At 38.0% G+C, this 13,271-nt stretch overlaps 3 protein-coding genes across 3 annotated transcripts in view; 2 read left to right on the forward strand and 1 right to left on the reverse strand.

Annotated features, from left to right (window-relative positions):
• LOC308097838 (uncharacterized protein) overlaps positions 1 to 13,271 on the reverse strand; it is a 199,274-nt gene that overhangs the window by 91,037 nt on the left and 94,966 nt on the right. The gene's annotated exons all lie outside the window — the stretch shown is intronic.
• hagh (hydroxyacylglutathione hydrolase) overlaps positions 1 to 13,271 on the forward strand; it is a 140,168-nt gene that overhangs the window by 64,600 nt on the left and 62,297 nt on the right. The window lies entirely within an intron of this gene.
• LOC308097862 (methionine-R-sulfoxide reductase B1-A-like) lies at positions 4,193 to 12,281 on the forward strand. The gene is made up of 5 exons (XM_080445961.1): positions 4,193 to 4,334; positions 6,757 to 6,899; positions 7,443 to 7,557; positions 10,462 to 11,405; positions 11,469 to 12,281. The coding sequence occupies exons 1-4, from the start codon at positions 4,280 to 4,282 to the stop codon at positions 10,479 to 10,481; spliced, it is 333 nt and encodes a 110-aa protein (XP_080302087.1). The 5' UTR covers positions 4,193 to 4,279; the 3' UTR covers positions 10,482 to 11,405; positions 11,469 to 12,281.

The following is a 13,271-nucleotide window of genomic DNA, read 5'->3' on the forward strand; positions in this document are numbered from 1 at the left end:
GCAGCAATGGCTGCGCGCAGGGCAGCGCTCCGTGGATTCGTGTATAATATACACGAATCCACTAAATTGGATTGGATTGAATTAACTAAATTAATTCCAGGTCTGAAAGAAATGTCATATGAAGAAAGTTTAAGACATTTACAGTTACCAACGTTAGTATATACACTGTATATACTAACGTTGGTAACTGTAAATGTCTTAACCTTTCTTCATATGACATTTCTTTCAGACCTGGAATTAATTTAGTAGCCCTTCTCTGAACCTTCTCAATTTTCTCGATATATTTGATTTTGTAAGGACACCAGACTGAGCTTGCAAATTCAAGATGAGATCTCACCAAGGATTTGTATAATGGTATAAATAATTCTTTACGTAAGTTTAAAAAAGTTCTTCTGATTACTTTGGTGTGCATTTGTTGGAAGCATCAGTGGCTAGAGAGAGAAAGGAAGCCTTTATATAATCAGTGTGGGTCTCCACAGAGAATGGTGCCAGTACATTTTCACAGAGTGCTTTTTCCACATGTGATTCCTTTAGCTATGGTTGAATCATTGTAGATTTCTCTATCTACTTTAATGCCACAGTCAACACTCCTGTTAGTAGGACCGATGGTGTTTGACAGAGTGATATACTTCACAGCAGGGGTCTTCAACGTTTTCAGGCCAAGGACCCCCTAGCTGAGAGAGAGATGAAGCAGGGACCACTTCCATATTCTATAACATTCTGTTTCAGATTAAACTTTTTTTTGTTTACTTGGTATTCTCTTTTTTGCCTCTACACACCTACCTCTTTGCCAAATATAGCAGATCTACAAGCTCACAACGCCTCGCAGAAAAGGGATGCTAGGGTCCAAGTGGTTAAGGTAAAAAAAATAAATCATATCACACAAAGATTTGGCGGACGCCTGTAGTAACTCTGAGGACCCCCTAGGGGTCCCGGACCCCCTGTTGAAGACCCCTGCTTTACAGAGCTCTGACTGGTGCTTGTTATTCTGTTCTGGTGATCCAACGGGGTGGTAAAATGATGAGAGGCTTGATGCACAGCACTCTTCACATTTGTGCGATGTTTATCTGTCAAAGCATGCCTTTCAATTGCACCTCTGCCTTTGCTGCTGAGTCTGTTCTACACACAGTGCAAAATGTATGAAATTCGTCAATGCGACTCTTTTTTTTAATTAACTCCAGTTCCTTGCTCCATTGCTCACTAAAAGTTTTTCTTTTCGGCATCTTTGGAAGATTATCTGCGTTTCACAAACAATAAGCCTGAACAGGATGGGTTAGCGGCGCCCCAGCCTGTGTCTTCCGTGAGGAAGAAGCCCAACAAATCCACGGAGAGGCCTTTAGGAGGGCCATTCAAGCAAGACTCATCTGCTGGAACTCAAAGTTATGCCAAAGGCATCTCCTTTTAAACTGTGGGCCGATGACGTAAGCTCACTGCTAATTGTGACGTCAGATGGCTGACAGCAGGTTCAACCAGGTGCTTCTTCTCTCAGAGATGATGCAGCTATGTAGATCAGGGGTTTTCAACCTTTTTCATGCCAAGGACCCCTAAATTGATATACATTTGGCCGCGGACCCCCAATTGAAAATGTTTTGTGCCAGGGACCCCCAGAAGCAAAGATATGAGTTAACTTTCGCTTTAAAAAATATAAATATTCAAAGATATGCACACTTTTTCAAGGTTTTTCAAAAATAGCAGATCTGCTATTATATCTGCTATTTTTGAATAGCCAAAGCTAAGTGGTTAAAAATGATTGTGACGCTATTAACTAATTTTGCTGGGGACCCCCTGGCACTCCCTCAAGGACCACTGGTGGTCCCCGGACCACTGGTTGAAAACCACTGATGTAGATGACAACTAGTTCATTAGATCATTGGAACACACAGGGTTCTTGCTTTACATTTCCTGAAAAGTATAGGCACTCGATATACAACCCATTTATATTCATATTCACAATTTTCATATATACGCATTTATATATTCATATTCACAATTTCAATACATATATTAAAGGTAGGGTAAGTGATTTGCTTTGGTTAAAATAAGTGTTAAATAGCTCTATATTGTGATAGTACTCATTGCTATAGAGTGTTTGTTCAGTATTAGGAGTCTCCTTGTCTCTCCAGCTCTTTATTAAACAGAAAAGCATTTTTGTTTCAGTTTCAGTTTCATTTCCAATTTTATCCAATCAGGATAGAGAACTCAATCAGGATATAGATTAAACAAGTGAAACTGGAAGTGATGACACTAAGAAATGAGCAGACAAAATTGGAACTGGAACACTATACAAATTAAGCTTAAAAATGGGTACTTTCTCCTGATTGGCTGAGATTTTGACACCTACCGAAAAATGTATTTTCTGTTTATTAAAGAGCTGGAGAGACGGGGAGACATCTGTTACTGAATAAACACTCTATAGCAATGATTACTATCAGAATACAGTGTTTTAACCTTTTAACAAAATACTTTTTGTGTTAACCAAAAAAATATCACTTACCCTACCTAAGTCTTTTTCAAATGACTTTTGAGAATTGATATTCTCAATTTCGTCTTTGTTTTCATGTTTTACCGACAAGGTTTGGCCTTAAAGAGAGAAATGTCCTCTGTTTTGTCTGTTTAGTAACTTAAAACTATAAACTTAAATTAGTTAAAGTATTTAATTATCCAATTAAACACATTTTAGACTAGTTTAAAGCAGAATAATTATATGAACTAGAAACAAAATTTTTAAAATAAAATAAGCGTGCCTTCCACTCACTGTGTTTTAGCTCCCTTTGATTACTTGTAAGTACTTTTACTCAAATACAGTAATGTTATAGTACAACACTGCATCTGGAGCAGCAACAGAATGAATATAAAATATTTTGACTCAATGTATTTACTTTTAAATATGTTTTGCTCAATGTATTTACTCATTTTAACAACTTTTATTATTACTGAACAACCTTAAAGTATTTTTACTCATTGTATGTACATTGAAGTATTTTTACTCATTTTAACAACCTTTTAGTAGGTTTACCCATTTTGACAACTTTTAAGTATTTATTACTCATTTTAACACATTTTAAGTATTTTTTAAATTGTGAAAATCGGGGTTGACTACATCCATGAAACTAATGTTGTTTCTGCAACAGCACAAGTACTTCTTTGAAGTGCAATGACATGTTTTCATCACATGATGGCGGTACTGCCTTCTCTACTGTGAACGTGGTTGGTTCTTGCTCCCAGAATCAGCTTTATTGACACAGATCTGTTTAACTTTAACCTACTACAAAACAACAATAAATACATCAATAAAACAACTATTTGTCTTGTGATGATGGTCACAAATGTCTATTTCTATAAAGCTAATATTACTTATTTTGACATTCAGCCCTCACAAGTATAGTTATGCAAGTGTACACACACGCACACACGCCTTCTCTCTCTCTCTCTCTCTCTCTCTCTCTCTCTCTCTCTCTCTCTCTCTCTCTCTCTCTCTCTCTCTCTCTCTCTCTCTCTCTCTCTCTCTCTCTCTCTCTCTCTCTCTCTCTCTCTCTCTCTCTCTATACACACACACACTCCGGTACAGTAGGTGGCGGTACGCACTGTACACGTGGGTATTTCACCCGGCATTCCAGTGACAGAATGCTAGCTGGAGCTCCGTTCCATTATCAACAACAAAACTTCCGGTGTGTGAGCTAGCAACAATAAGGTTTCCGGTTGCCTTCAAAATAAGATCATAATTTTAAAATGTTTTTTTTAAAGACACAAATCCATTTCAAAAATACATTTATGATATATGTCTTTTAAATGGCTCATACTAGAACACTTCTAAGACTACCTGTGGTTCTTGAGGGAGTACCAGGGGGTCCCCAGCCAAATTAATACTTAGGAACCAAATTGACCCTTATATGTCTGTAACTCTGAGAGTGTACAAATGGAACCAAATGGACCCTAACGGGTCCATTTGGTTCCATTTTGTACACTCTCGGAGTTAAATGAACAGTGATACAGTGTAGACTGGGGACCCCCAAGAAATCTAAATGGTTGAGTCCCTGGCATATCTTTTCAAATGGGGGTCCCTGGGCTAATACTTGTCAATTTGGGCGTCCTTGACGCGAAAAAGGTTGAAAACCACTGCTCTAGAGTGTACTCTTATTCTGAAGAGATTGTCCACCGGAAGTCTTCTTGCTGCTAAGTTATTGCTGCTCACGGAACACAGCTGACTGGAGGACTAGTGTAGTTGTTTTGGTGTAACTTCAGTAGTTCTTCATCAACAGGGACCATCATCATCATCATCATGTCGTTCTGCTCCTTTTTAGGTGGAGAGGTCTTTAAGGACCACTTCAGTCCAGGTCAGGTTTTATGTCTCCTTCTGTCTTCTTACATTCACATTCATGTCATTTTAACAACCGTGTGAAGAGTGACTTTAAAACAACAACTAGCCGGTGGTAAAGGTTACCTAATGTAGTCTCTCACAGAGTCCGTCATGGATGAACTTCAACACTGGTGTTTGCACGTTCTCCCTTCTTGCTCCGTACATCTGCATAAACGTTCAGATTTCAATTATAAAGTGCTTCTCCCCATGACCAAGGATGTTACAATTATGTACGGGCCCTCAGACGTACCCGTACATTCCGTATTGTTCAATAAAAAAGCATTTTAATCTGATCTGTGGCCATTTTCTCATAGAGTTATAACGTATATCAGAGTGCAATACACCTCCCAACCGACAGGGTTGCGTAATTGAAAGCTTATGGGGAAAATACTAAGAAAATGGCCACCGATCGGATTAAAATGGTTTTCATTGAACAATACAGAGATACTGTTTTTGTTCTGAGGGCCCGTGCATAATTGTAACATCCGTGGTGACCAGGTAAGCACTTTATATTTGAGATTTGGACGTTTATGTAGATGTACGGACCAAAGAGGGAGAAAGTGCAAACGCCAGGTTGAAGTTCATCCATGACGGTCATATAATATGACAGTCATGTTTCAGGGCTACTGTAGCTACTTTAGCCCAGAGGTCTTAAAAACATTGATTCTAAGCAGATAACGACCTAATGGTCTGATATAATAACTCATATATTATGAACTTATATACAAATGTACTTAACTTACTGCTAAGTACGTTGTTGTAACCTACTTTTATGATCATTACACAAGCCAGTGGTTATTACACAATAAAGTTACATCAGAGTTACAGTAGCTGGATGGCAGTGTTGGAAAAAGTACTAACATTTCTTTACTTAAGTAAAAGTACCAATACCACAATGTAGCAACACTCTGTTACAAATTAAAGTCTGGCATTAAAAATGTACTTGAGTACAATTACAGTACTGAAAGTAAAAGTACTCAATATGCAGACTTAGTCCATGAGCCAGACAAGATTTCATTATCGAAAGAGTGGGCAAAACCATACCTATATTAAATTGTTTATAGGGTCAATATAAGTAAATAAATATATGATAACCTTTCCACAGGATTAGCTTTTTCATAGTTATCACACATTTTGTTATTTTCCCCATACATGACACGTGAAAAATGTCAAAATTAAAAAAATAGTTATGATAATGAAACTTCCCCAGTTGATTACTTACATGAAGACAATGATTTATCGTATTACAAGTTTTCTGAAATTGTATATTTAAATGTGCAAATTAGGCATTAGGAAAATATGCCCGAATTTGCATAACTTTCCGGAATCAACATTGGAACATTGGACAAAGCCAGAGTCAACATTCTTATTTCATTTTGTTAAGATGTTGGAGTAAAAGGTTTTTAACGAGGGAATATTCAATATCTGGCTCAATTTTGGGGCTCTGGCTCATGGACTAAATGCCTAATTTGCATATTTAAATATACAATATCAGAAAACTTGTAACAAAAATCATTGTCTTCATGTAAGTAATCAACTGGGGAAGTTTCATTATGATAACAATTTTTTAAAATTGTGTCATTTTTTTCACCTGTCATGTACGTATGGGGAAAATAACTAAATGTGTGATAACTATGAAAAAGCTGCTCCTGTGGAAAGGTTATCATATATTTATTTACTTATATTGACCCTATGAACAATTTAATATAGGTATGGTTTTGCCCACTCTTTCGATAATCATTGCTCAATTTTGGGGCTCTGGCTCATGGACTAACTGTCCCATTTCACAAGCTTCCAAATGTATAATAATGCTTTGAAAATAGCAGATCTACAAGCTCACAATTCGCGACGCATTGTGAGCTTGTAGATCTGCTATTTCCAAATAACCTAAGAATACATAGGGCCGAAGAGGTTTGTGCGTTTTGTATTCATAATCAAAATCTACAATGTAATTAAAGTTTTCAAATAATTGTAGTGGAGTAAAAGTACAATATTTGTCTCTGAGATGTAGTGGAGTAGAAGTAAAATTATTGAAATTATTGTTTTTTTTCAAAAAACTTTACTCCGGTAAAGTAAAAAATACCTCAAAAGTGCACTTGAGTACAGTACTTGAGTAAATGTACTTAGTTACTTTTACACCACTGCAATAAAGTTACATCAGAGTTACAGTAGCTGGTGATACATTTAAAGCGGCACTATGTATATGTAAATGTTTTTAAATTCATAAAATAAAATGTTGTCCAATCTGTATGGTAGAGAATGTTAATACAATATAACTTATACAATTGGGGTGGTTGCCATTGTGTGGTGATGAACGCAGCATCTCTCATCCCTCTGCTCTCTCTCTCTCTCTATCTCTCTATGTCTCTCTATGTCTCTCTATGTCTCTCTCTCTGCAGGCATGTATGTGTGTGTGAAATGTGAGCACCAGCTGTTCTCCAGCAGGTCCAAGTACGAGCACTCGTCTCCATGGCCGGCCTTCACAGAGACCATCCACCAGGACAGCGTCTCCAAACACCAGGAGAGACCCGGGGCCTACAAGGTCATCTCACACTCATTCATTCATTCATACATACATACACACGCAGTGGTGGAAAAAGTACTCACGTGTTTTACTTAAGTAAAAGTATCAATACTGCAGTGTAGAAGTACTCTGTTACTAAGTAAAAGTCCGGAAGAAAAAAATGACTTGACTAAAAGTACGAAAGTATTGGTATCAAAATGTACTTAAAGTACCAAAAGTATAAGTACTAAAATATTTGAAAATAGCAGATCTACAAGCTCACAACGCGTCGCATCGCGACTCGTTGTGAGCTTGTAGATCGGCAAAAGTACTCAAGTTATTTACTTAAGTAAAAGTACCAATACTGCAGTATGGAAATATTCTGTTACAAGTAAAAGTCCAGAATAAAAAAATTACTTGAGTAAAAGTACAAAAGTATTAGCATCAAATTGTACTTAAAGTACAAAAAGTAAAAGTACTAAAATGTTTGAAAATAGCAGATCTACAAGCTCACGCTTGTAGATCGGCTAAATAGGGCTAAAGTGGTTAATGTGTGTTATGTTGGGCGTGGGGTTTCTCCAGGTGCTTTGTGGGAGGTGTGGTAATGGACTGGGCCACGAGTTCGTGAACGACGGCCCGGGCAAAGGACTGTCACGCTTCTGAATCTTCAGCAGCTCCCTGAAGTTCCTCCCTAAAGGTACAAACGGCCTGGTTCTGTAGAGCGTTGCTTCTTAAAGTGGGGTCCGGGGTCCCCCCCAAGGGGTCCTTGAAGGAGTTCCAGGGGGTCCCCCAGCTAAATGATGGATAGTTATAGGAACCAAAATGGACCCTTATGGGTCTGTAACTCTGAGAGTGTACAAATGGAACCAAATGGACCCTTATGGGTCTGTAACTCTGAGAGTGTACAAATGGAACCAAATGGACCCTTATGGGTCTGTAACTCTGAGAGTGTACAAATGGAACCAAATGGACCCTTATGGGTCTGTAACTCTGAGAGTGTACAAATGGAACCAAATGGACCCTTATGGGTCTGTAACTCAGAGAGGATACAAATGGAACCAAATGGACCCTTATGGGTCTGTAACTCTGAGAGTGTACAAATGGAACCAAATGGACCCTTATGGGTCTGTAACTCTGAGAGTGTACAAATGGAACCAAATGGACCCTTATGGGTCTGTAACTCTGAGAGTGTACAAATGGAACCAAATGGACCCTTATGGGTCTGTAACTCTGAGAGTGTACAAATGGAACCAAATGGACCCTTATGGGTCTGTAACTCAGAGAGGATACAAATGGAACCAAATGGACCCTTATGGGTCTGTAACTCTGAGAGTGTACAAATGGAACCAAATGGACCCTTATGGGTCTGTAACTCTGAGAGTGTACAAATGGAACCAAATGGACCCTTATGGGTCTGTAACTCAGAGAGGATACAAATGGAACCAAATGGACCCTTATGGGTCTGTAACTCTGAGAGTGTACAAATGGAACCAAATGGACCCTTATGGGTCTGTAACTCAGAGAGGATACAAATGGAACCAAATGGACCCTTATGGGTCTGTAACTCTGAGAGTGTACAAATGGAACCAAATGGACCCTTATGGGTCCATTTGCTTCCATGTGTACACTCTCAGAGTTACATTAACAATGATTTAACAATATAAATTGGGGTCCCAGAGATAGAAATGCCATTAAATGGGGGTCCGTAGCCTAATGCCTGTCAAACTGGGGGTCCTTGAAATTAGCTAGAGCCGTAAAAAATCTTCTCTTATGGGGGGGGGGGGGGTCCCTGGCATATCTTTTCAAATGGGGGTCCTTGGCATATCTTTTCAAATGGGGGGTCTAATAAGTGTCAATTTGAGGGTCCTTGACGTGAAAAAGTTTGAGAACCACTGCTGTGTTGGTTATGTGAAAAAATGCTCACTATGTATATGAAGGGTGTGCCGATGTATCGTCCCGCGATACGTTTTCGTGACGATATATATATATATATCGTTTTGCCGTTTTTGAAAAAACAAAAAAATATTATTGCAATAATAATAATGCAAAAATAGAAGTATTTGTTTGCATTTGCTTCCCCCCCCATATATTTCATAATAAAAAAGTGCCATATCGTATCGTATCGATATGTGAGCAGGGTTGCCAGATCTGCCTATTATAATTTCCCCGCAATATTTTATTTGAAAATAGCCGATCTACAAGCCGATCTACAACGCGTCGCGATGTGAGCTTGTAGATCTGCTATTTTCAAATAGCTGATGTATATGTTAAAGTGCTCATGTGGCCCATACCATAGTCGCTTCGTTTGGGCTGGTTTTCCTAGACCTGGTTGCTTGTTTCTCTCACAGAATCTGGCAACACTGATCGTGTTCCTTTCATAGCTATAGAGCGTCGCAGTTCCCGCCCACTTCCTGTTTTTTTTGGTGCCGGAAGAAAAAACTCAATGCATTTTTCCATTGACATTTCCAAAAATATTTATATCTATTAATTTAAGCCTCGAATCAAGCCATCATGACATGACATGAATCATGACCATAAACGTTTGATTCTGTGATTTTTTTTTTGTTGAAAACGGCAAAACAAAGGGTTTTTATTAAATATAGTATATCATATAATTAAATATAAAATAAAAAAAAATCACAGAAAAAAACGTTTTATGGTCATGATTCATGTCATCTCGTGATGGCTTGATTCGAGGCTTAAATTAATAGATATAAATATTTTTGGAAATGTCAATGGAAAAATGCATTGAGTTTTTTCTTCCGGCACCAAAAAAAACAGGAAGTGGGCGGGAACTGCGACGCTCTATTACGCTGTCATTAACCACCTCCAACCTGGCATCCCTGTTTAGTGCATGTGATAATAAGGCAAACATGTTGATAATACTGTGGGAAACGGAAAACGATGTTGATAAATTAGCCGATTTACAAGCTCTCAATGTGTCACATTACGATGCATTGTGAGCTTGTAGCTCTGCTATTTCTGAGTATTTACTCAAATACGCTCACGCAATGTACAATTAAGCACAATATTTGGATCCGAGATGTAGTGGAGTAGAAGTAAAAGTATTGAAAATTGGAAATACTCCGGTAAAGTAAAAGTACCTCAAAATTGTACTTAAAGAGGTGGTGCCATGGTTTTGCACTTTTTCTGTTTTTCATGTGTCTATGAGGTCGATATAACTTCATTAAGCCCCCTGGTGGTGTTTTTATGGTGTTTTGTGTCTTCTCTGACTATTTTGAGTTTCTACCTGGAGGCTGAAACCTTGAGGGTCAAACGTGCCAATAGAGAAACAGCGCTTTAGTGACATAGTAAAAACATACCCTCCCCCTCATTATCATAACACAACAGGTGTGGGCATGAGGAGGAGGAGGAGGGACTAGGACAGGTGGGTGGTGCTAAGGTGGTGGACGAGGTGCTAAGGTGAGAACCAGGTATACTTAATGATGATTATGATTATAATGATTATGTTTTAGGGGGGGGGGGGATCACTGAAAATCACGGCACCCCGTCTTTAAGTACAGTACTTGAGTAAATGTACTTAGTTACTTTACACCCACTGACTGTAAGGCTGTTGTTTGTGTGCTCCTGTTGTTCACAGACAAGGTGGATGGACAGTAAGGTGAGCTGATGGAGGTCCAGGATGGATGGATGGAGCTGTGTGTGTTCCTGTCAGCGTGGGGGACAGTGGATGATGGGTTCTGGGACAAAGCCCTAACCTGGGACCTCCAGGACTCTGATGGAACCGTGGACCCCTCTGGACTGCAGGGACAGACAGACAGACCGCTCAACACAGACACACACAAACAAACAAACAGCCAATAATGAGTTGGCGTCGTTCACAACTAAATCTGTTTATCACATTGTCTTAGCAAAGTAACAAGTAACTAAAGTTTTCAAATAATTGTGGTGGAGTAAAAGCACAACATTTGCCTCTGAGATGTAGTGGAGTAGAAGTAAAAGTATAGACAATTGGAAATGCTTAAGAAGTACTTAAGAACAGTGTTTGAGTTAATGTACTTAGTTACTTTACACCACTGTCTACCATACAGATTGGACACACTTACATGTTATGAATACAACAAAAAGTTAAATTGTGAGGCTTTAAAGTGTAATGCACTGTTTTCAATGATTCTCAATTGTGCATTCTTGTTTTTAGTCCATATGCGTATTTGACAGTGAAACATTACACTAATTCAGCGTATTTAATTTACGAACTAAGATAAGAAACTCTGGGACATTCACTTTAATCAGTACAGGTCAGGACAGTTAGTGGTTTCTTTAGCTTGAATTATATTTCAGGTTTAGCATAAACACTAGTGTTCATTTTTACACCAAATCTTGATTTAGTTTTAGTCATAGTCTTTTGAATCAAATTCCATTTAGTTTTAGTCTTATTTTATTCATCTGAAATGTTTTAGTTTTTGTCTAGTTTTAGTCGACTAAATATAAGATTATAGTCGACTAAATCTACAGTTGATTTAGTCGACTAGAATGTATGTTGGCGGTGCCTTGATGGCGTCGTAATGGCTGATTTTACACGTGGTTGCATGCTGAAAATAGCAGATCTACAAGCTCACAACGCGTCGCGCTGCGACGCGTTGTGAGCTTGTAGATCTGCTATTTTCAGAGCACAACACCTGAGCAATAAAGCATAGTCTTTTAGTTCTACTGGATCTCTTCTCCACTACTCCACTCCCTAACATTTTAGTCTAGTTTTTATTTGTTGACGAAATTGTCAATATATTTAGTCTTAGTTTTAGTCATCATAGCTTAGTTTTTTATTTAGTTCTTATTTAGTTTTATTTAGATCTCTTCTCCACTAGTCCCTCCCTAACTTTTTCGTTTTTTATTTGTTGACGAAATTATCAATATAGTTAGTCATAGTTTTTCTCAGCATAGCCTTTAGTTTGTTTTTGTCCGTGAAAGAAGGGAATTTTGTGAGCTTGTAGATCAGCTATTTTCACTACCTTTTGCGTGACACTGTCATACGACAAAGTATAAAATAGGGCATCAGTTTATTAAAAAGATGAAATATGGAAATACTATATTTCTGCCCGACAACAATGATATGATTTAAGTCTTTACATTAAGTTCTGCATATGCAACAATGTAGGTACACAGGACAAACTTGAATGATTTTAATCATGTCCATTTAGTAATTTACTGTGTGGTGAACTCACTGACAATACCATACACGTGCATTGTTTTGGTTGATATTTGGAAGTGGAAATATGCATTTTTGATGTAGATAAAAGTATATATATTTATATATATATAGTTTTAAAAAAGCAAACGTCAAATGTGCAAAGAGACAGAACTATAATTTTGTAATGAGAATCTTGCATTGCTTTATCAATAGTGATAAATGAACGAATAAATAAATATAATTTTATAAAGAGAATCATTCACTGCTGTATCCATATGGTTCTTGAGTCTGTTTTTACTGGTTAATGCATGAGACTTAATCAGGTCATTTATCCCATTAAAACCGGAAACGTTTAGATTTTAGCGTTGGCTACTAGAAAAAAATGCATATTTACAAGCTCGAGCTTGTACATCTGCTATTTTTGAAAAATCTTGAACATTTTCTGCAAATCTTTGAATACATATATTTCTAAAGCGAACCTTCAAATCTTTGCTTCTGGAGGGTCCCTGGAACAAAATATTTTACAAACGTTCGCTTAAAAAAATATACATCCAAAGATTTGCACAAATCTGCACGACTTTTCAAAAATAGCTTATCTACAAGCTCGTAGCACGGCATCTGCTTTTTTTGAATAGCGAAAGAGATCTAAATTTGACACAGACGCTTTCCTGGTTTTAATGGGTAGAATTCTGTCCCACGGTGGACGGATGAATGACATTTTGTTTTCAACCCATGTCACTGTTCAGCTGTGTGTAATAATGAATATACTGCCACCATGAGGTAGACATGAGAACATGTTTTCCACAAATAGAATGGTGTGTCACTGCCATCTGACCTGTCACCTGACCTGTATGTGTGTGTGTGTATGTATGTGTGTGTATACGCACATGTTGGTTTTAGCTGTGGCCAGGGCCGTGTTTACGCACAGGCAATGTAGGCAAATGCCTATGTCCTGTCGGGGGGGGGCCCGAAAATTGTACCCATGAAAAAAAAAAAAAAAAAAAAAAATCATTTTTCTTTATTATTTTTTTTGAAAAACAAACAACTGAGAAATAAAACTTATATTTTTTATATATATCACTATTTTCTTTTTTTTGATTTTTGAACACTGAAATTATGCTGCTGTAAACTGCATTTTAACATCCAAACTTGTAGTCTGGCAGTGCCGTGCGGCGGCCGCGGATGCGGGGGGTGGGGGGTTTGGTTGAGGGGGGGGGCAGGGACGTGGAGACAATCTACACTTCATGGAGTACAGAATTAAC

This window comes from Gymnoscopelus braueri (genome assembly GCF_963280865.1).
Source record: "Gymnoscopelus braueri genome assembly, chromosome: 13".
Lineage (NCBI taxonomy): Eukaryota > Metazoa > Chordata > Actinopteri > Myctophiformes > Myctophidae > Gymnoscopelus > Gymnoscopelus braueri.